The 19642-nt window shown below is 48.9% G+C and overlaps 1 protein-coding gene across 4 annotated transcripts in view; it reads right to left on the bottom strand.

Moving 5' to 3' along the window:
* Positions 1-19642, bottom strand: part of ACACB (acetyl-CoA carboxylase beta) — a 139096-nt gene that overhangs the window by 35637 nt on the left and 83817 nt on the right. For 3 of the 4 annotated variants that reach the window (XM_033408736.2, XM_049698604.1, XM_033408737.2), the window contains 12 exons: positions 17401-17547; positions 15775-15963; positions 14144-14244; positions 12502-12590; positions 12285-12409; positions 8169-8282; positions 7891-8004; positions 7222-7311; positions 4065-4183; positions 1216-1353; positions 309-435; positions 113-220 (listed from right to left, as the gene is read on the bottom strand). In XM_033408736.2, the coding sequence (XP_033264627.1) occupies positions 113-220; positions 309-435; positions 1216-1353; positions 4065-4183; positions 7222-7311; positions 7891-8004; positions 8169-8282; positions 12285-12409; positions 12502-12590; positions 14144-14244; positions 15775-15963; positions 17401-17547 (1461 nt within the window). The remainder of the gene's footprint in view (positions 1-112; positions 221-308; positions 436-1215; positions 1354-4064; positions 4184-7221; positions 7312-7890; positions 8005-8168; positions 8283-12284; positions 12410-12501; positions 12591-14143; positions 14245-15774; positions 15964-17400; positions 17548-19642) is intronic. The other variant, XM_004281381.4, reaches the window with a different exon arrangement.

The following is a 19642-nucleotide window of genomic DNA, read 5'->3' as shown; positions in this document are numbered from 1 at the left end:
AGTTATATGCGTACATGGTTGTTTATATAAGTGACTTGGGCACATGGACACCTCACCAAGAGAGCCCTTCCTCCTTCTCCAGGGACCCAGAACCAGAGGCTGCCCAGCATACCTTGGACTGAACGAATGTCCGGAAAACAGGCACCAGCTGCTCGTCCTCCAGGTAGTCTGCGTACTGGATGGCCACGTTCAGGATGTGGATCGGCTCTTCTCGGAGGCTCTGGGAGAGAAAACCAAGGGTAGGCAGTAGAAGGGCCCAGGGCCCCAGCCCGCCCCCTCCTCGGCTTGCTCCCTGCTCAGACACTCACCTTCCTGTCATCCTCGGAGTACAGGGAAGTACGGGCCTTGCTGAAGAGAGGAACGTCCTTAGGCACGTTGGCAAAGCAGGAAATGACCTCATCAAAGTTCCTGGGGGCACGGGGCAGAGAGGGAGGGCTGAGGGGCCGCTGACCCACAAGGCGATAGGTCAGGCCCGACCCTCACTCTTTCCCAACTACCACTCTGCAAGCACATCCAAGTCTGTGCAGAATTCCTGTGGTTCCTGACTAGGTCCAAGGCACCATCGATGGGGTCTTTCCCAAAAGGGAAGGGTGAACCTATGTGATTTGAAATGCTGAATAAAAGAAATGATTCCCAACACTTTGGGGGCATGGCTGGGGTCCCCCTTTTACTGGCTGGTAGACCCTTGCAACCTCATCTCACTCCTCTGAGTCAACTGAGCATAACAAAAGTAGCCACTACACCTCCCAAGGCTGCTGCAAACATAGATAATCCAAGCATGATGCATAACATACAGGACCAAGTTGAAAAAAGGGCAACGACGCTGACATTTTTGAGCACATTATTTACATATTAACTATAGTTTAAATACAATATTTTATATGTATTATCTCATTTAATTTTCCTTGTGACCCTACGAAGTAAGTCCTTCTCTTATGCCCATTATACAGATGAGAAAACGAAGGTACAGAGAGAAATCATTTGTTCAGAGTCTTATAGTCAGGAAGCAGTGCAGAGCCAGAATTCAAGAGCAGGAGGTGCTGACACAAAAGCCCACACTTTTGATGATATTATTATTCTGTTATTATTAACTCGCTGTGCCATGTGTCTGGGCCAACCCCCACCTGTGTGTGCAATGAATGGGTGGCGGTCAGGGGAAGCTCACTCAACCCCTGTGCATGGGGTGTTCTGGGGAGACTGAGCCACACTGGGTACCTGGTGAAATCCTCGAATCTCTGGAAGGCAACCATGGCCCCCATCCGCTGGGACTTGGGGGAGAAGCCACTGTCCATGAAGAGCTCCGTGCTGTGCCTCAGCAGTTCAGGGTTGGTGATGCTGATGGGTACGGCCATCCTGCAGAGGAGTGGGAAGGAGGGGGTGAGGCAGCCACCGGTGGATCTAGCCCCAAGAGCTGTTCCTGCCCTGGAAGCTTCGGTGAGCCAGCGCCACATTAGAGCCTTCTGAAAGAGGGGGGCTTGGAATCGGGGTGGAAGGGATGGGGTAGAGCGACAGGGGCTGGGGAGTCTCATCTGATTCCTCAGGACCTGGTATAGAGCAAGAGCTCCACACGTGAATGAATAAATGAATGAACGGTACGTGCATGCATGCAAGTCCAGTTCCAACATGGTCGCCTGATAAATCCATAGTAGTGAACTCAGCCCAGAGTAAGAATGCACTCAGCGCCAATTCCTCCTGGAGAGCCCCAGCCCCCGGAGGCTGGGGAAGGGCCAGCCTTGGTTCTGAAAGACATTCCAGGCCTCTGCTCCCCTAACCCCTCCCCTCCATCAAACCCGCCCTACGGACAGGGCCAGAAACCAAAACTGACCCCCAGGCCAGCAGCCCACTGGAGTTCAGGTGGCCATTGCCCCCAGAACTGGCTGCACACCAGGGGCAAATCCAAATGGGTCCCCCGGGGAGTTAGGATAGGGCCCTGGAATCAAGCAAAGGAGGGGCTGCTCATGAGATGGGGGCAGAAAAGAGTCCACAGAGCAGGCCTGAGTTGCTCTCCTGAAAAAGGGACGTACTTGCAAGGCTGGCCCTTGGCTGGCGTCCAGGAAGTTGGGGTTGCCCCCATTCCCTAAATGATGAGGGAGGCTCACTGTGCCCACGTTGTTTGTACAGCGTGGTTTACGCTGAGCTTTCCTTCTGGACTCTAGGATTTTGGTACATGCTCAGCAGAGGGTGCCCACGTGACCAGCTCCCTGTGAAAACCCTGGGCGCTGAGCCTGTAACCCGCTGCTGGACGACACTGCACACACACCATCACAACCCCCTGCTGGGAGAATGAAGCATGTCCTGGGTGATTCCATTGGGAGAGGACTCTTGGGACCTTGCGCTGGCTTCCTCTGAACTTGACCCCATGCCCCTTTTCCCTTTGCTAATTGGGCTTTGTGTCTTTCATTATAATAAATCACAGTCACAGCATGAATATACTGAATCCTGGACATTTTCCTAGTGAATTCTAGAAACCACGGATGCTCTTGGGGACCCCCAATCCAGGTGGGGCAGGGCCTGTGTGTGCCTTCCTGTTGGATACCCCTGAAAGCATCCGCCAGGTCCCCTGCTCCCAGACAGCTGAACGCAGGGGTAACACACTGGTGTGGCGGCATGGGCTGAATCCGGCCCACAGATGGACCTGTGGCTCCAGACAGACGCTGGTGCACGCATCACTTTTAATATATTCCTTATACACTGACTACCTGTCCACACTGAAAAGTGGAGGATTTGATTTTCTTTTTAAAGTCTAGCTTTCCTGCTTCCCTTGGCAAAAACATGGAAAGGTTTGGCCTCACCCGCTACTTTTCTGGAACTAGGACAACAGCCCCTCAGGCATGGCCGTGTTCTTGAGTTCCCCGCTCTGGCCATGCTCAGCGGCCCCTGGGCCTGGACCTAAGTCCTGCTGGCCTCTCGCCTGACCTCTCCTCTGGTCTCACGACCCAGTTCACAACGTGCCTGGCTCTACAGACACAGGTGTGGAGGGTCCAGCCAGGCCCTGCTGGGCGGTGAGACCTCACCCCTCATGGCCTTCCCAGAGGCCTGCAAGAGCAGGGCTGTGGAGGCAGCTGAGGCCACAGGTCCCAAGTAAGCTCCTGGCCCTCCCAGCCGACAGCAATGGCAAGGGCCTGAGACAGTCGGGGAAGCCCTCTAGGGTCCTCAACGTCTCCCTGGCTGATAATAACACCCTGTGTCTATACTGAGGGTCACAACCAATAACCTGGACACCCGTGTAGGTTCTTGCAAGAAACAAGGTGTGAGTGACCCCCGGCCTTCAGAGGGCGGCCCCCCTTTCCTAACGGGGTTGAACTGCTATGACAATGAAATCCAAAGGGAAAGAATTCCTCCTCAGGGGCGGACAAGTTCAAAAGTTCTTACGCCACCCCTCCCACAGACCCCCAAAATGATTCCAGGCCCCCAAAGAGTCAGTCCCCTTTTCTCTCAATTGGGAAAATGTCACAATTCTTTTTTGGGGGTGGGGAATAAGTCTGAATGAAATAGAGTGTGGAAGCACTCAGCATAGAGCCCGACCCACGTCATGCCATCGGACAGTAATAACAGTATCAGTCATGATCTTCAAAGGGACCCTTAATATTCATCAACTTTCTGCATGCCAGGCACAGCCCTGAATGCTGTCTTTGCCTTATTTCACTTACTTTTCATCATGGTCTTGGACAACTCTGTCCAATAGAACTTTCTGCAGTGACAGAATGTTCTAGAACCACAACGTCCAACATGGCAGCCACCAGCCACATGTAAGCTTGTGGCTAGTGCACACTTTGAATGCAGCTGGTACAACCGAGGAACTGAATTTTTAATTTAATTGTAATGCATTTTAATTTCAATATCCCACAGGTGGTCAGTGGCTACCGGAGATAAGCACTGGGCTATCTCCATTTTACAGACGAGAGAACAAAGATGGGGGGAGATGCCAGGATGGGGAAGTGGTGCACCTGACGTCTTCCCAGCAGTTCCCAGACATCCCTGCTGGGTCCCTCCAGAAACAGGGCTACAGTGGTCAGGGAGAAAAGCAGCACAAGCTGGCCCCCCAGGTGGGTACCACTCTGTACCGGTTTGGGTGGGAGGAGGGCAGCATGAACTGGAATTCCACCACGCAGGTGCCGTCCCGGAGCTGCCGGTGCTGCAGGCTGGTTAACTCGTAGGCGATGTAGCCCCTCCGCACATAAACCTAATGAAACAGAAGCACAGCTGACGGAGTGCCCTCAACACCTGAGAAAACTCAGGCTGAAGGGTCCCAGAAACGATCTTGAAATATGATCCCTAAAGTGGTAGCTAACAGCAAATTTGCTCACTCTTCAGGATGCTACTTTCTCTGCAAAGGACCAGATAGTAAATATTTCAGGCTTTTGTGGAATATATCTTTATCACAACTACTCAATTCTGCTGTTGTAGGGATTTCCCTGGCGGTCCAGTGGTTAAGACTCCACGCTTTCACTACAGGGGGCATACATTCGTGCCACTGACAATACGTAAATGAGCGGGCGTGGCTGTGTTCCAATAAAACTTTATTTACAAAACCAGGCAGTGGGCCAGATGTGGCCCACGGACTACAGTTTGCTCACCCCTGCTCTAGAGTAACACTGTCCAACAGAAATACAACACAGGCCACGTAGGCAATTTTAAATCAATTTCAGATTTTTCCAGTTGATACTTAAAAAAAGGCAAGAGGTTAAATATAATTTTAATAATATATTTCATGTCATCCCCAATACCTAAAACATTATCATTTCAACATGTAATCAATTTAAAAAAATTAAGATATTTTAAAGTCTTTCTCCATACTGAGTCTTTGGAATCCAGTGTGTATCTTACACTTCAAGCACAGCTCAATCAGACTGGCCACACTGCAAGTGCTCAAAAGCCATGCGTGGCCAGTGGCTGCCATATTGGACCACATGGTTCTAGAGTCTAAGCATTGGGAATTTTTTTAATTGAATAGGGAAGCCAGGGACTGTGCAGCAAAAGTTAACACAGCAGGCCTAATTGCTATCCTTTGAAAGGCCTGCTTGCAAGTCTGGCCTTTTGCTAGCAACTAAGAACCCAGATTTAGGGAGGATTCCCACCATTCCCAGATAAGAATGGTTGACGTTGCCTAATCTATGCAAACAGCATGATTTATGTTGAACATGTGTTTTCTTCCTGGGGTTTAGAATTTTGGTATGTGTCAGGCAGAGAGTGCCTATGTGACCAGCCCCCAATAAAACTGTGGGTGTTAAGTCTCTAATGAGCTTCTGTGGTAGACAACTTTTACATGTGTTGCCATAATTTGTTTGTCAAGGAATTAAAAGTGCCTGGAGGACCACTGGAAGCTTGTGCATGGTGTCCTCTGGCCTTCACCCCATGAGCCCTTTCTCTCTGCTGACTGTGCTTTGTATCCTTTTGCTGTAATAAATCACAACTGTGAGCACATCTATATGCTGAGTCCTGGAGTCTTCCTAGAGAATCAGTGACCCTGGGCATGGTCTGGGAGGACCAGACACATTTTAAGCGGGGACAAAACTCTACACAACTCAAGAGGCCAAGTGAAAACCTTATGTTTACAATGCTCACCTTGAGTCGTGAAGAAAAGGTTGGATCCTATTCAATAAAACTGCCCAACCAAGTGATGGAACGTATTAAGAAAGCATCCTAGAAAAATCACTAACAGAAATAAATGGGATTCAGCACTTTATTAAGTGGGGAAGGTGGGCTGCTGCTTTCTATCTGACTTAGGACCCCTAGACTTAGGACCCCCTAAATAGGACAGGTGTTTGGATGATGGGTGACAATGGTGATCAATACTCACATCTGATGCTTACTCATGCTGTGAGGTCAGCATTACTATCCCTATCTAAAGTACACGAATCTAAGAGTCCAGAGAAGGAAAGCAACTTGCCAGAGGTCACACAGCTTGGACCTTTGCACACGCCACTGACTGGAATCTCTCTGCTTCTCCCTCCCACAAATTCCTACTTGCTCTTCAGACACTTTCATGTCACTTTCTCATCAAAGTCTGAGTCGAACCTCCTGGTAAGGTTAAGTACTGCTGTGCAATTCTCATCATGGCCTGCATTTTCCCTCTGTGGCCCTATCACGTGTATAATTAAAGAAATACTGAGTGTGTGTCTCTCCCCAGCCAGAGAAGCTCCACTAAGGCAGAGACTATGGTTTTTCTCTAATGTATCCCCAGCAGCTGGAATAGAGTAGGTCTCAATAATTACTGGTGAAAACTGAAGACGGGGGAAAACACTTGGTAGCTACTTAAGAGCTGTATTAGGTCTCACTGCTGCGAACAAAGACTGGGGCCTGGAGGGGTTCTTGGAATCGAAACCAGGGGAGGGGTAAAAATTGCAGGCCCAGAGACACTGGCTGTAACATGCTTACAAGCCCAAAATAGTCTCCATGGAGACCCAGTCAACCTTCTGGCATCAGGATGGGTGACCCATGGGGTCTAAAAGATGGCAGAAGAGTGGGCACCACAGGGGACTGAGACTCCAAGTTCAGAGGGTAAAGAAATGAGGAGAAATCACCAGGGGAAGACAGTCAAGTTGAAGAAATGAGGAGAAATCACCAGGGGAAGACAGTCAAGTTGAAAACACACATCATCTCATAACTCCTTGAAAGGATTCTGAAAGAGCAGATGGAACATCGTGATGTCCTGAAATTAACCAAACACCTCTCAGCCCCTGAATTCAGGACAACCTGGCTCTAATCCAGGTTTTGCCACTGCTCGTGTTCATCTCTGCCTGACACACAGGGAGGTCACCTTAAACTGTCACCTAGGCTCCTTCCGGCTCTCATAGTTCCAAGTGGAAAAGTCTTTCAAAGGTATCTAAGGCAGGTGAGTTGGAAAGTTTGGGTGAAGTGCCTCAGACTTGGCCCTTGGGGGTTCATATTTAACTGTGCCTGGTCTGGAGGAGGCTAGAATGGCACACAAGATAGCAGGGCTTACCAGCAAGGACTCTGGACTAAGACAGACCTAATGTGAATCCTGGTTTTGCTACTTCCTAGCTGTGTGACCTTCAGCAAGCTGCTTCACCTCTCTGAGCCTCTGTTCTCTTCTCCGTGAGACAGGTGTAAGTAACAGGACCTACCTTGTACAGAGAATGATAAGATCACGTTTGCCAGGCACGTGGTCCAGGGTCAGGCATGTGGCAGGCGGGCAGTGGATGTTAGGACCGGCATGGTCAGTACTGGTGCTGTTACGGGGGCCTCTCTCCTACTTACCTCCAAGGATGCCATGCAGACGACTTTGTTAGCATGATAGAAGAAAGTGGGCAGGACGTCAAATATGGTCGTTTCTGAGAGTATTAATTTCTACAGGAAATGGAAGGGGGAAAAAGAAGGAAAAGGGAATGTTAACGAGTTCTAACCAGCAGTCAGATAAGCAGGAGGGATGGGGGCAGGGAAGGAGGCTGGTCGTATTGTTATCACGAAACGTTGCCCATTTCCCAGGCCCACGAGATCTGAACATGGAGGCAGTTCTGGGGTGACTGCTCCCAGGGCTCCCAGCTCCAGATGTGGAGGGGGTGCCTGGAAGCCTGTGAATGAGGCAGATTTAGGAGGTGGGGGAGCCCTGGGAAGATGAAGCCATGACCCAACCATGGGAGTGCTCCCAGCTTCCAGTAAGCTCCATGACACATGAACTTTTAACATCACACCTCCTGGGAGAGGCTTGCTGCCTGAGGCTCTGTCCATCCTGCAGGACTCAACCTCTCCCAGAGCCTCCCCTGGGCAGCCCTGGCTACACTGGGCTAAACCACTGGAGTTGGCAGCTGTGCCCTGCACCCGAGTGCCAGCCCATCGAGGGAAGGGGAGCCCGCTTCCCCACCCCCAGGCCCCACGTGGGCCACGGCGTATGCTCTCTGCCAAGTGCATGGATGGAGGTGGCCTCACCTTGAGGTTTTCCGGGCAGAACTGGTGGCCATACATGTCGATGGCAGACAGGAAAATGGACTCCACCTGGTTGTGCCTCAGCTCATAGGAGGGGAGGTGGGAGGCAATCAGGACCTGCAGGGGGAGGGGACAGAGGGGCTGGGGTGAGCCATCCTCATGGGGAGGAGCCAAGGGGCGGGTCCTGCAGCAGAGGGGACATGCACGGTGGGGGCCGCGTGTGGGGAAGGGCAGCACCCTGTGATGTCATGCACGGTGGGGACCACGGCTGGCGACCCTACCTGCCTGGCTCTGAGGGCCACTTTGCAGTGCTTGCTTTTGCTCAGCTGAGTGAGCTCGCTGAGGATGGAGGTCAGCTCATCTGACAGGGAAGGGTCTGGGCCACAGAGCTCATCCTTTGGGGGATGAGAGAAACAAAATCCAAATGGCTCTCTGTTCTACCAGAAGGAAACAGGCCAGCATTCACCCTTGGCCAGGGGGCTGGGGGTGTGGCTGCCCCCGCAAACCTGCACAGTGTGATACACATACCCTTGGCCACTCTCCACCAAGTACCCCCCTATTCATTCACTCTCCCATTCATCCACCCCAAAACATGCCCTAAATTCCTGGCATGAAGAAAAAGACAACAAAGTCTCTGCCTGCATCACTGTTAATGGCCAGCACTTATCAGGTACTTACTATGGCCGGGCAAGCAGCTAGACACTTTCCACTCATTTCCTCAAATGCCCCCAACCCACTGACAAGTTACTATATGATTCCCATTTTACAGATGAGGAAACTGAGGCTCGGAGAGGCAACGCGCCTTGCCCCAAGGCTACCAAGCACATGCGAGGCAGAGCCAGATTTGAACCCAGGGCTCTCCTGTCGCTATGGCCTCTCCCTCTTTCCTCTAAACGTTGTTGCCTGACTTATGGAGCTCAGTTTCAGAGAAGAGGGATGAGGGGAAATAGAGGCAGGTATGAACAGAGTAAGGGCCACATGGGAGGCTTTGGTGAGGGTGTGTAAGCTACCCTCCAGGAGCCCCAGTGTGAGGGGAGCATCTAGGGCCTGGATAGGTCAAGGGAGGCTTCCTGCAAGAAAGAAGATCTAGAGGTGGAACTTGCAGAAGAGGCAGGGATGAGGGTTCCTACGTGCATCCCTCCTCTCTGCTTCTGAACAAGGGACCTTTCTGCTGGAGACCAGGGCCGCATGCGACTGGTCTTTGCAACTCCTCTTATGCCCTAAATGCAAGAAGGGCTTGGTAATGGCTCAGAGCTTATACTCCCTCAATACCCACAAAGACAGAACAATGAATGCTGGGAATCTGAATGCCTGGGCATCACACCCCCCCTTCCTTGCACCAGGCCGTTCTCCAAGTGGTCACCAGGTGGTGGTGCCAGGGGTCATTCTTTTCCGCATCTGCTTCTGCATTTTCCTAATTAGAATGAGACCACACTGTTTTTACAGTCAGAAAAAATTTTTTTTAACATATTAATATTTCACACTTGTACACAAACACATAGCATGTCAGTGCTGAAGAAATCTCGTGGGAAATTATTCTAAACTTTCTCTCCCTCCCAAATTCTGATTTGCTTTATCAAGTGGCGGTGGCATTAGTCTCCATCATTCCACCAGCCTGTGACTCCAAGGATAGCACAGAACGTAGGCGCTGTCCAACAACCAGGCTAGTGGTTTTCTAAGAGAGGAAAGACTCAGGAGTTCCCTGTGGCCTAGTGGTTAGGATTCTGGGCTTTCACTGCTGTGGCCTGGGTTCAATCCCTGGTTGGGAAAGATCTTGCAAGCCGTGTGGCATGGCCAAAGATAGGAATAAAAAATAAATAAGAGAGGAAAGACTCAAGACAAGTTTTGTATGAAAAATTTTAAAATCTGGCCACCACACTCTACACACAAAAGTCTAAAATACTCTCTCTCTTTCTTGTTAACTTTTGTGAAGTGGTCCCATGGCGTGTATTTTAGTTCACAGCATCATGTTTTGTTTTCTCTGTTTTGTCATTAGCAAAGTCCTATAACCACTGAATTGATGTTCAGAAATGAGGTTCCCTGTAAAGACTCAAAAACATTTCATTTCCAAGTAAGTAATCACTCAATTAACAAGTCTTTGCTCAAAATCTCCAAAGCATCAAATACTGTCAAATGCAAAGAACTCACCATTTTCTAGCAAATGGAAACAAGAGAGCCAGAAGAATAATGAATCTCACATGTAACCCCCAAACCACACCTGCTACAACATTTTTAGCCTCCTTCACCAAGAAGCCCCTGGCAGTGCCCTAGGTCTCTGATCTGGGGGCCATTCCACCAGGCCGTCCTCTTCCCCAGGCCATCCTCTGATGAACATTATTTTTAAGAACTTCACGCCCAAAAGAGAGTTATTATGTACACAAAGAGTAGCAAACAGCAGAATAACCCACAGACCCAAGCCCTGGCCTATGAACAAATGGTGAGTGGACTGTAATAAATTATAGGCATCCTTTGTTTTACAGATACTCACACTTAAGAAGACTCCATCCGAAGGAGGTACTTTGAGAAAAGGGTTATATTATTTTAGCAATGAAATTCCCCCCAAGACTAGATATGTCCTTGGTCTTAAGTTCCCAATCCTGGCTGCATATTGCAATCACTTGGGGATCCTTCCTCCCAAATTTAATTTTTTTTTAAATTTTATTTATTTTTGGCTGCATTGGGTCTTTGTTGCTGTGTGCGGGCTTTCTCTAGTTGCAGCAAGCGGGGGCTACTCTTCGTTGCGGTACACAGGCTTCTCACTGCAGTGGCTTCTCTTATCGTGGAGCACGGGCTCTAGCCACGCGGGCTTCAGTAGTTGTGGCATGCGGGCTCAGTAGTTGTGGCTCGCAGGCTTCAGTAGTTGTGGCGCATGTGCTTAGTTGCTCCGTGGCATGTGGGATCTTCCTGGACCAGGGAATGAACCCGTGTCCCCTGCACTGGCAGGCAGATTCTTAACCCCTGCGCCACCAGGGAAGTCCCCCAAATTTAATTTTGAAGAACTTCAAAACTACAGGAGATCAGTACATCGAAAATTATCCAGATTCAGCAATTGCTAAACTTTCACATTTGCTTTTCTAGTAAGCATACGTGCATGCCTGTACACACAAACACACTCTCTCACTCTTTTCTCTTTCTCTCTTTCAGTTGCAGACACCATGATCCTTCCCACTACTTCAGAATGTACCCCCTTGAGAAAAAAGATCTCTCCCCAGCTAACTGTAGAACTGTTAAAACACTCCAAAAATTGAACACTAGACCAATATTATTATCTAATATACAGTCCCCGTTTAAACTTCCCATTGGAGAAGCTTTCAGAAAGTACTAATGCCTGGGCCCCATCCACAGAAACCCTGAGTTAATGGACCAAGGGTGGGGCCTGGGCATCTGTATTTTTTAAAAGCTCCCCCACCCCCACCCCAGGTGGTTCTCAAGTACAGCCTGGATTAAGAGAATCTCATGCTGCATTAGGAGATTTTTAAATGATTCTTTACAAAAATATCAATATTTATGACTCCATTTTGTTAGGGTGTTAACTGCCCTATAAGCCCAGGCCCAAATCTGGCCCACTGCCCAGTTTTGTAAATAAAGTTTTATTGGCACAGAGCCACACTCATTCATTCACATATTGTCTATGGCCATTTTCACGCTACAATGGCAGGACTGAGTAGTTTCAACATAGGCTGCATGGCCAAAGCCTGAAATATTTACTCTCTGGCCCCTTTACTCTGCCGACCCCTTCCTGCTATAAGCCAAGCCCAAGTCTCTGCTACTATCTGCTGATACTATATTTTCTAAGTCACGTCAAGGAAAAAAATCTTTAGCTATAAAGGATTGCTAATCATTACCCGGTAGGAGGAGAAATAAGAACAAAGACATTCCACGCTTCACCAAGAAGGCAAAATGAAAGCCCTACCAGAAGACTCGGAATCCAATACCCCATGACTAATCATAGCTCATGACTCTGGAGCCATGCTGTGGGTTCAAATCCCAGCTCTGCACTTATAAGCTGGGTACCCTTGGGAAAGTGGTTTCACCTCTCTGTGCTCTGTCAAAGGAGGATGAGAACGGTACCGACCTCCTAGGGCTGCTTAGGGAATTAAACAAGTGAGTAAAGCATGTCAGGAGTGCCTGGCACACAGTAGGTGCTTTGTGGGTTAGTCATGATCTTGCCCAGGGGTCAACAAATCCTACCTACTGCCTAGTTTTATAAGCAAAGTTTTATTGGGACACAGCCATGCCCATTTGCTTTCACTGTGCCACAGCAGCATTGAGAGGTCAGGGCAGAGACCATATCCTGGGCTAAATCTAATATATTTACTCTCTGGTCCTTTCCAGAAAAAGTCGGTGGAGCCCTGAGCTACCCCCACTCTGGGTAAAGGGTGACTTTTCTTGCTTACGATCAACATGATCACCAGCTGGTTCTTCTTGGCCACCTGCGCATGGGAGAAGATGCAGTCCAACACCTGGGACATGTCTGGTTTCAGCTGCTCCCTGAGGTTTATCACACACTTGTCGTAGTGGGCTGCAGGGAGACAAAAGGCCACGTGGGGTAAGGCTCGGGGCCCCTCCTGCCCCCGTGGGCTTGTCACCAATGCTTGCGGTGGCGACTCTTGCCTTGTTGGAAATGGTGCTCAACCAGTAAATATCTTCGCAGGAGATCCAACACCACCGCCTTCATGTAGCCCCGGGTCCCACTGCGGTATCTGGGGAGGAAGGGAAGGCTGGCTTAGTGATCAACTCTACTTCCTGGGGTGCCGGAGTTATCCACAGCCAGGACTTTTACGATTTGAATAAGGAGAAAACACTAATAAAGAAACTGGAGGCTGCTCCCTCTAATCTTTAGGCCTGGGAGGGATGTGTGAGTTAGTTCATTTGTGCTAATAACTCCACAGGCCAGAGAGAGCAATGACTTGCCCAAGGTCACACATCCAACGAGAGGCCAAGCCTGAGCCTTTGGATGATGCCTGCCCGTCCCCAGAGAGAAGGAAAAACACTTACAGAGTTGGGATGCTGAAAGGGGTCAGCCTTGCATGCATGGTTGAAAAGCAAAAATTTTCAATTAACCACTCAATGTATAAAGACAGATTGGAAAACAAAACAAAACAAAACTTGAAGGACATTTACCAAAAGATCCCTGTGTAAATTTCACTTCCCTTTTAAAACCAAATGGTAACCTGGATGTTCCTTAAACCATTTCCTCTTCTAAACTATTTCAGAACACAGGGAATTGAGTGTGTAAGAGAATGTGATGCTGAGTTTTAGGGAAGCTGAAAGCAGCTTCACCCCAGCATCACCAAAGGGCAACAAAAGAGAGGAAGAACCTAAAATACTCTCTTATTCAGATGTGATTTTAAAAACACACATGAACACAACGTAAGACAGAGCTTTGAGATTTATATTTAACACACAAAATCCTGCTATGGAATTTGATTCGTTTGTCATTTGTTCATTTCTCCCAGGCATTTCCATTGCTGAAGGATGGGTTAGTGTTAGCAGTCTAAGGGAGGCAAAGTGATCCTGCACATCCAGCTTTGACTCTCACTTGGTGGGGAATCCAAACTCCAATCTCCTTCCTCAGCTGCGATCCTATCTTGTTAGTATGAGTCCCCATGAGCCAGGGAGCGCCCTGAAAAGGACGGCATTTTCCTATAGTCCTATATCCTCTGTACCTCTGATAGTTTCTGCCACATGGCTAACATGCGCTGAATGAATTCGCTGAAGTCTGAGAATGTTTGGATGCTGTCCTTATAGGCAAAGCTTTCTTGCTGGGTAGAGTTTTCATGCAAAAGGGAAGTTCTTTTTATCATCAGAATAGTTCTCCCTGCTCAAGAACTACTTAAGATAAAATACAAATTCTTCGCCAACTCCTCCTTTGCAAGGATCCCCCAAAACCGCAAGGATCATCCTTTACAGCCTATAAAGCCATCTCATCCCACTGTCTCATAATCAAAGCTACCACAAGGACTCACTATGTGTCAGCACTTTACAAAAATCAATCTGCTCATAGCTCAAAATGACTTATGGTGTGTGAAGTGTTTTTATCCCCATTTTACAGACTGGCAAACTGAGATTCACGGAGGTAAAGGGTGTTGCTTTGTTCTGCTGTTAGGAAGGGCTGTGCTGGGGCTGTAAGTGGGGTATTGGACCCCAGGCACTGTCTCTCAGTTTGAGCCTGCCCTTAAGATAGCACCACCCTGGGGCAATACATGGATAACTGAGTGTGATAACCACACTCCAAGGAGGGCCCAGGACTCACTTCTGGACCAGCTGCACAATGCTCTGGGTGTTCATGAAGAAGACCTCCCGATCGGCCTTCCGCTGCAGGGTGGCCGCATGGCAGTCCAGGATGGTGGCTATCTGCATGGGAAAACAGGACAGGTCACAGGCCACTCAAACCACACAATCTGGTTGCCACGCAGAAGTCACCAGAAGGACCCACCACAGGCTCCCATGGGGATCCCATTCAAAAATTTAAAATTCCAGCCCCAAAGCCCTCTGGCCACCCAGAAACAGCTCTGCACACCCCACTCAACACGTGGCTTGAGGACTCAAGAGCTCAGAATGACAACAATCACATAAAGACACGCACCACTGTATCATCCCTCTCCACAAATTCAAATGCTCTGGGGAAAGAGGAGAAGGGAATTTCCAACCCCAGGGAGCATGAGGGTGTTGGCTATGGGGGTCCTATTTTTACAGTTAGATTTAATGCGATCGGCATGTTGTCTGTGGCGACAAAAAAAACATGTAATGAAAAACCTGCATCAATAACAAATTCCCAGAAGGTTCCAACATGTATTTTTCTCAACTGGGGTCCCTGAGAGCTTTGTTTTCATTATTTTTAGTTGAGATAGAATTCATATACCATCATCTTCCGCCCCCCTTCTTTTAAAGTGTACAATTAATTCCGTGCTTTTAGTATATTCACAGAGCTGTGCAACCATCACCGCCATCCAATTTCAGAGCGTTTTCTTCTCCCCCAAAAGAAATCCTATAACCATTAGCAGCTACTCGCCAACCCCCCCGCCCCCAGCCCCTGGCAACCACTGATCTACTTCCTCTTCTCCGTGGATTTGCCAGTTCTGAATGTTTCATATAAATGGAATCAGGCAACACGTGGTCTTTAATGATTGGCTTCTTTCACTGCGCATCATGTTTTCAAGGTTCATCCCTGGGGTAGCATGAATCAGTATTTCATTCCTTTTCATGGCCGAACGATACTCCAACCTAGAGGTTGACCTCTGGGAATAAACTGACTTACACTGACCTCGGGCGCCCCAAATTGCTGACATGTGGGTGGGGTGATGGTGGGAGGCAGCCCTTATAACCAGGCAGAGGGCATGAAGATAAAAAAGAGATGGCTCTTCAAAATGCAGATTTCCTTTAAAACGCCTGATAAAAGCGACCCCAAAAAAGAACAAAACGAGGCCATTGTAGAATTATTAGAGATTTCTGATACTACCCGGGAATGGTTTCCATTCTTAAATAATATTATATATACATATAGCCCCAAGATTGTCACCTTACACAAAGCAGAGGGGGCGAATCAGTTCTACACACTGGCAAGAAGAACTCACAATGTCCTCTACTGTGTCAGCCAGCGTATTTTTGGAAAATGCTCACTCTGTTTGCACCAACTGCTTACTCCTGTTCCGCAGCCGAGTTATACAGAGTGAGGCCTAATAACTGTTTATGTTCCTCTAAACAACTGTTGTTTTGGGGGAAATGCTGCGATCCTGCAGAGAAGACGTGAAAGAAAACTCTCAGTCCCCAGCATCTTGGCTGTCAGTGGGTCTCGTGAAGCCCGATTTGATCAGAGACCGGACGTCCGCACTGATGGGGAGACAAGTTCCCAGCGGGGCTGGAGTGGGGGTGGGGGGCACCCACCTGCTGGCTGGGGAACTGGCACAGCACCGAGGTGATGTTGCTGGCGTACTGGGCCATCACCCTGCGGACAGCCTTCTCCACGGGGGCGGGGATGCGGCCCGACACGCTGGTCATGATCTCCTGCAGATCCAGCAGTGGCAGCGTTGGGTGCCGCAGGGTCATCAGGAGCTTCTGCACCCAGTCCTTCAGCTGCAGCGGGGAGCACAGAGTCGGCCCAAGGCTGTGCTGGGGGCATGGGCACGGCCGCCCACCACGGGGCGGCTGACACACTCAGCCCATCCAGGCCCCGTGCACGTGAGTGGCCAAAGATCTAGACCCAGTGGCCTGTGGAACAGTCCAGAGTAGAATGGCCCCCTGACCACAGGGGGAATGAACACCCAGTTTCCCGACCCAGGAAGGCCCCACTCCCCTCTCCATGCATCCAAACAGCCAGCCTGGTGTGGGGATAGAACACCAGGCCCTGGGAAAAGCGAACATTTGTGGGACACTGGCTTTGTGCCAGACACTGCCCTAGGTCCTGGATTTGCATATTCTCATTTGATCCTCAGAGACAACCCCACAAAGTAGGAATAATCATTATTTGCATTTTCCAGTTGAGGAAACTGAAACACAGAGAGGTTAATTAAGTTACCCAAAGTCACCCAGCTAGTAGGAAGCAAAGCCAGGACGCAAACTCAGGCAGTCTCAGAGACTCTTAACAGCTGCATTGCACTGCTTCCGGCTCACCCGGAAGCAGAACTGTTGATGGTCTTTGAATGGGGAGGATAATGGCGCCAACCCCATAACGTGATTGTAAGGTTTAAAAATGAAACCATGCACACACAGGCAAGTGCAAAGACTTAAAAAAATGTTGTAATTCTAGCAGTTAAGCAGCATAACCTAGGGGCTAAGTGCATGGACTCTGAAGCTAGGGGGCCAGGGTTCAAGTCCCCTCTTTGCCTCTTCATGGGTGAAACCAGGCAAATTTTGTAGCTTCTCTGTGCCTCAGTTTCCTCACCTGTAAAATGGAAATAAGAAGAGTTCTTACCTCCTAGGTTGTTGGGACGGTGAAATGACTTAATAAGGTTCAAGTACTTAGAGTAGTAGATGGCACATAGCATGTACAGGACAAGGGCTGAGTTATTACTACGACCACCAGCACCATGATTGGCTTTTCTGGGATGGAATGGGATGTAGCAGTTTTATAGTTACTGACGTTGAGTTTAGCAGCATGGGTCTTTCACGGAGGTCTGAAAATTTGAGGACTTGTTTCTCTACAGACAACGGGACCCTGGGATGATGAACAGAGTTGTGTTTCTGGACAAAGCCCTTCCTCGCTGTCTCTTTAAGAGGGTGACCCACATTGACTCCTTTCTTAACTTACTATGTGAACATTCTCAGTGTTGAGCTGAACCCAACCCCAAAAAGCAACGTCACCTTTACAACAGTTTATAATCAGAGAGAAACATACACTGATGTTTACAATGAAACTGAGGAACTTCCTGAGAACGGGTCCTTGATAGAAACAACAGAGGATGAATCATTTTCTCATTTCTTACCTCAATAAAGATCTCTGGGATCTTCTGGCTCTCATACGGACCTATGCACGTGTGTGTGATACACACCTACCCTGCCCACGTGACCCACCTTGATGCTAAAAATAGGCTCCGGCAGACAGTAGCCCTTCATGATGTTCCTCAGATTTTCCAGGACGCTGCGAAAAACCTGGTGCAGTTTCTCTCCGAGGATGGGCAGCGTTGGTTGGGAGGGGAGCTCTCCCGTGAATGGCTCAGCCTGATGGGACACCACAGGAGTCAGAGGTCAAGGCCACTGTGGCCTCTGAATGAGACATGCAAGCCAAGGGCCGAGGCAGAGCTACCAACACACAATATACACAATACACATAATGCGGTTATCATGAAGCCTGCGGGGGAGGGGGGAACAGAAGAAAACATTGTATTGGAAAGTTAAAATTGCTACATTCACACCCCTGTGTGAGGTTTCCACATCTTCCCCTTTACAAATGTCAGAGTCAATTATGTACCCCAAATAATTCTGGAGGGCATTAGATGTGACTGAAAACAAAATGTTCACATGTTGAGATCTGGGGAAGTGATTCTGGCTTCTACATGAGTTAACTTGAATTTCATGCTAACTAGAGCAGCCAGTTTGTAGCCAATCAAACATACACTGTACATGAGCTTTAATTATTAAAGAAAAGGGCGCACTGACCAGAAGTAAAGAATGTCCAGGTTAAAAATAAAGATGAAATGCCTCCCTTCCTCGGACGCCCATGCTGGTTCTCCTTTGATGATAAGATTCCCTTCCCAGGTGCCAAGGCCATATGGACTCGCTGTGTACGTGCTGATCTGTTCTGTGTGTGTGTGTGTGTGTGTGTGTGTGTGTCCTGAAACCTTGAAGGAATGTATCCCTGACTTGTTTCATGTTCTTTGTTCTGACAAGACATAAAACTGTGCTGAAAAAAAGGCTCCTTGGGAGCAGTTCCTCAGAGTTATCTGAAAGGTTGTCTTTCGGGCTATGGTCCTCAGTTTGGTTCAAATAAAACTCTTTCTATTCCTATTAAAGACTGTTTATTATTTTTGTCGACAGATGTTTTTGTTTTGCTTTGCTTTCAAACCAAGATCATCTTCCTGTTTTTTTCCATTTATTTCAGTCTCACTCGAACCCCAAAGATGAATGCCTAGCAAGGTGAAAATTTAGGAAACTGTCATGCAAGTGTACGTGCTTTTTTTTTTTTTGCGGTACGCGGGCCTCTCACTGTTGTGGCCTCTCCCGTTGCGGAGCACAGGCTCCGGACGCGCAGGCTCAGCAGCCATGGCTCACAGGCCCAGCCGCTCCGTGGCATGTGGGATCCTCCCGGACTGGGGCACAAACCCGTGTCCCCTGCATCGGCAGGCGGACTCCCAACCACTGCGCCACCAGGGAAGCCCGCGTACGTGCTTTTTGTAAATCATAAACATTTAGCCTTAAAGGATCCCCAAATAAAAAGCTCCCCAAAGGGGCAACACTGACTTAATGTATCCATTCGTCTGTTAATTTACTCTACAAATATCCACTCAACACCAACTGTGGGAGGCACTGGGACCCAGGAGCTGGGGCATGCTATTCTGCTGGCCCAGAACCCTCAGCTTCCTGTCCCTCGACTCCACTCCCAACCCTGCAGGCTCCTCTCACCCTTGAAGATTAACCGGAGGGTTTCCCCTCTCCACAATCTGCTGCTGGCTTCTCCACCTGGGCCCTCACAGCCAGCGGCCAAGCGCAGTCCCTCTGACTGCACTTACTGAGCTGAATTACAAAGGCTTATCTGCCTGTCTTTCTCGCGGGCATCTGAGAGCCTCCTGACCTGTGGCTGGGCGCTGTCTCAAGAACCTAGCCCGGGAAACGTTTGCTAAAAGGAATCACAAAGCAAGCACAGACCTTCCTGGTGATCTAACAAAGCTCAGTCTATTTCTAGCTTTGGGAACCCTCTAAAAAGAATAATGAAAAGAAGGAGAAGAAAACAAATGAAACTAATAGAATAGTCTGAAGAAAAGAGTCGATTTGATTTTTTAAAAAAATGCTTTTCTAGCTTTTCTTTTTTCCTGGGCATGTACACTAATTATTGTAGAGAAAACAAAATTACATGCATAGATGGCAAGCCACCTCCCCGCAGGCCTGGCTCACTCTAGGAGGGTAAGTCATGTCATGTCACGGAGACCTGACAGCTCTATATAACGCACTGGGGGGATGATGTTTGCGTCAAAGTTCACAGGAAGAACCCTTCCCCTGTAAGCATCTGGGAGAAGGTTCTTCCAGGCAGAGGGAGCTGGCCCCAGGGGGACGGGTCTGCAGCATTAGATTAAGGGAGGGGTAGTGGGGGAGGAGATGA

Source organism: Orcinus orca, chromosome 15 (assembly GCF_937001465.1).
Source record: "Orcinus orca chromosome 15, mOrcOrc1.1, whole genome shotgun sequence".
Lineage (NCBI taxonomy): Eukaryota > Metazoa > Chordata > Mammalia > Artiodactyla > Delphinidae > Orcinus > Orcinus orca.
The sequence above is the reverse complement of the archived record's forward strand: the minus strand, read 5'-3'. Positions and strand labels throughout refer to the sequence as shown.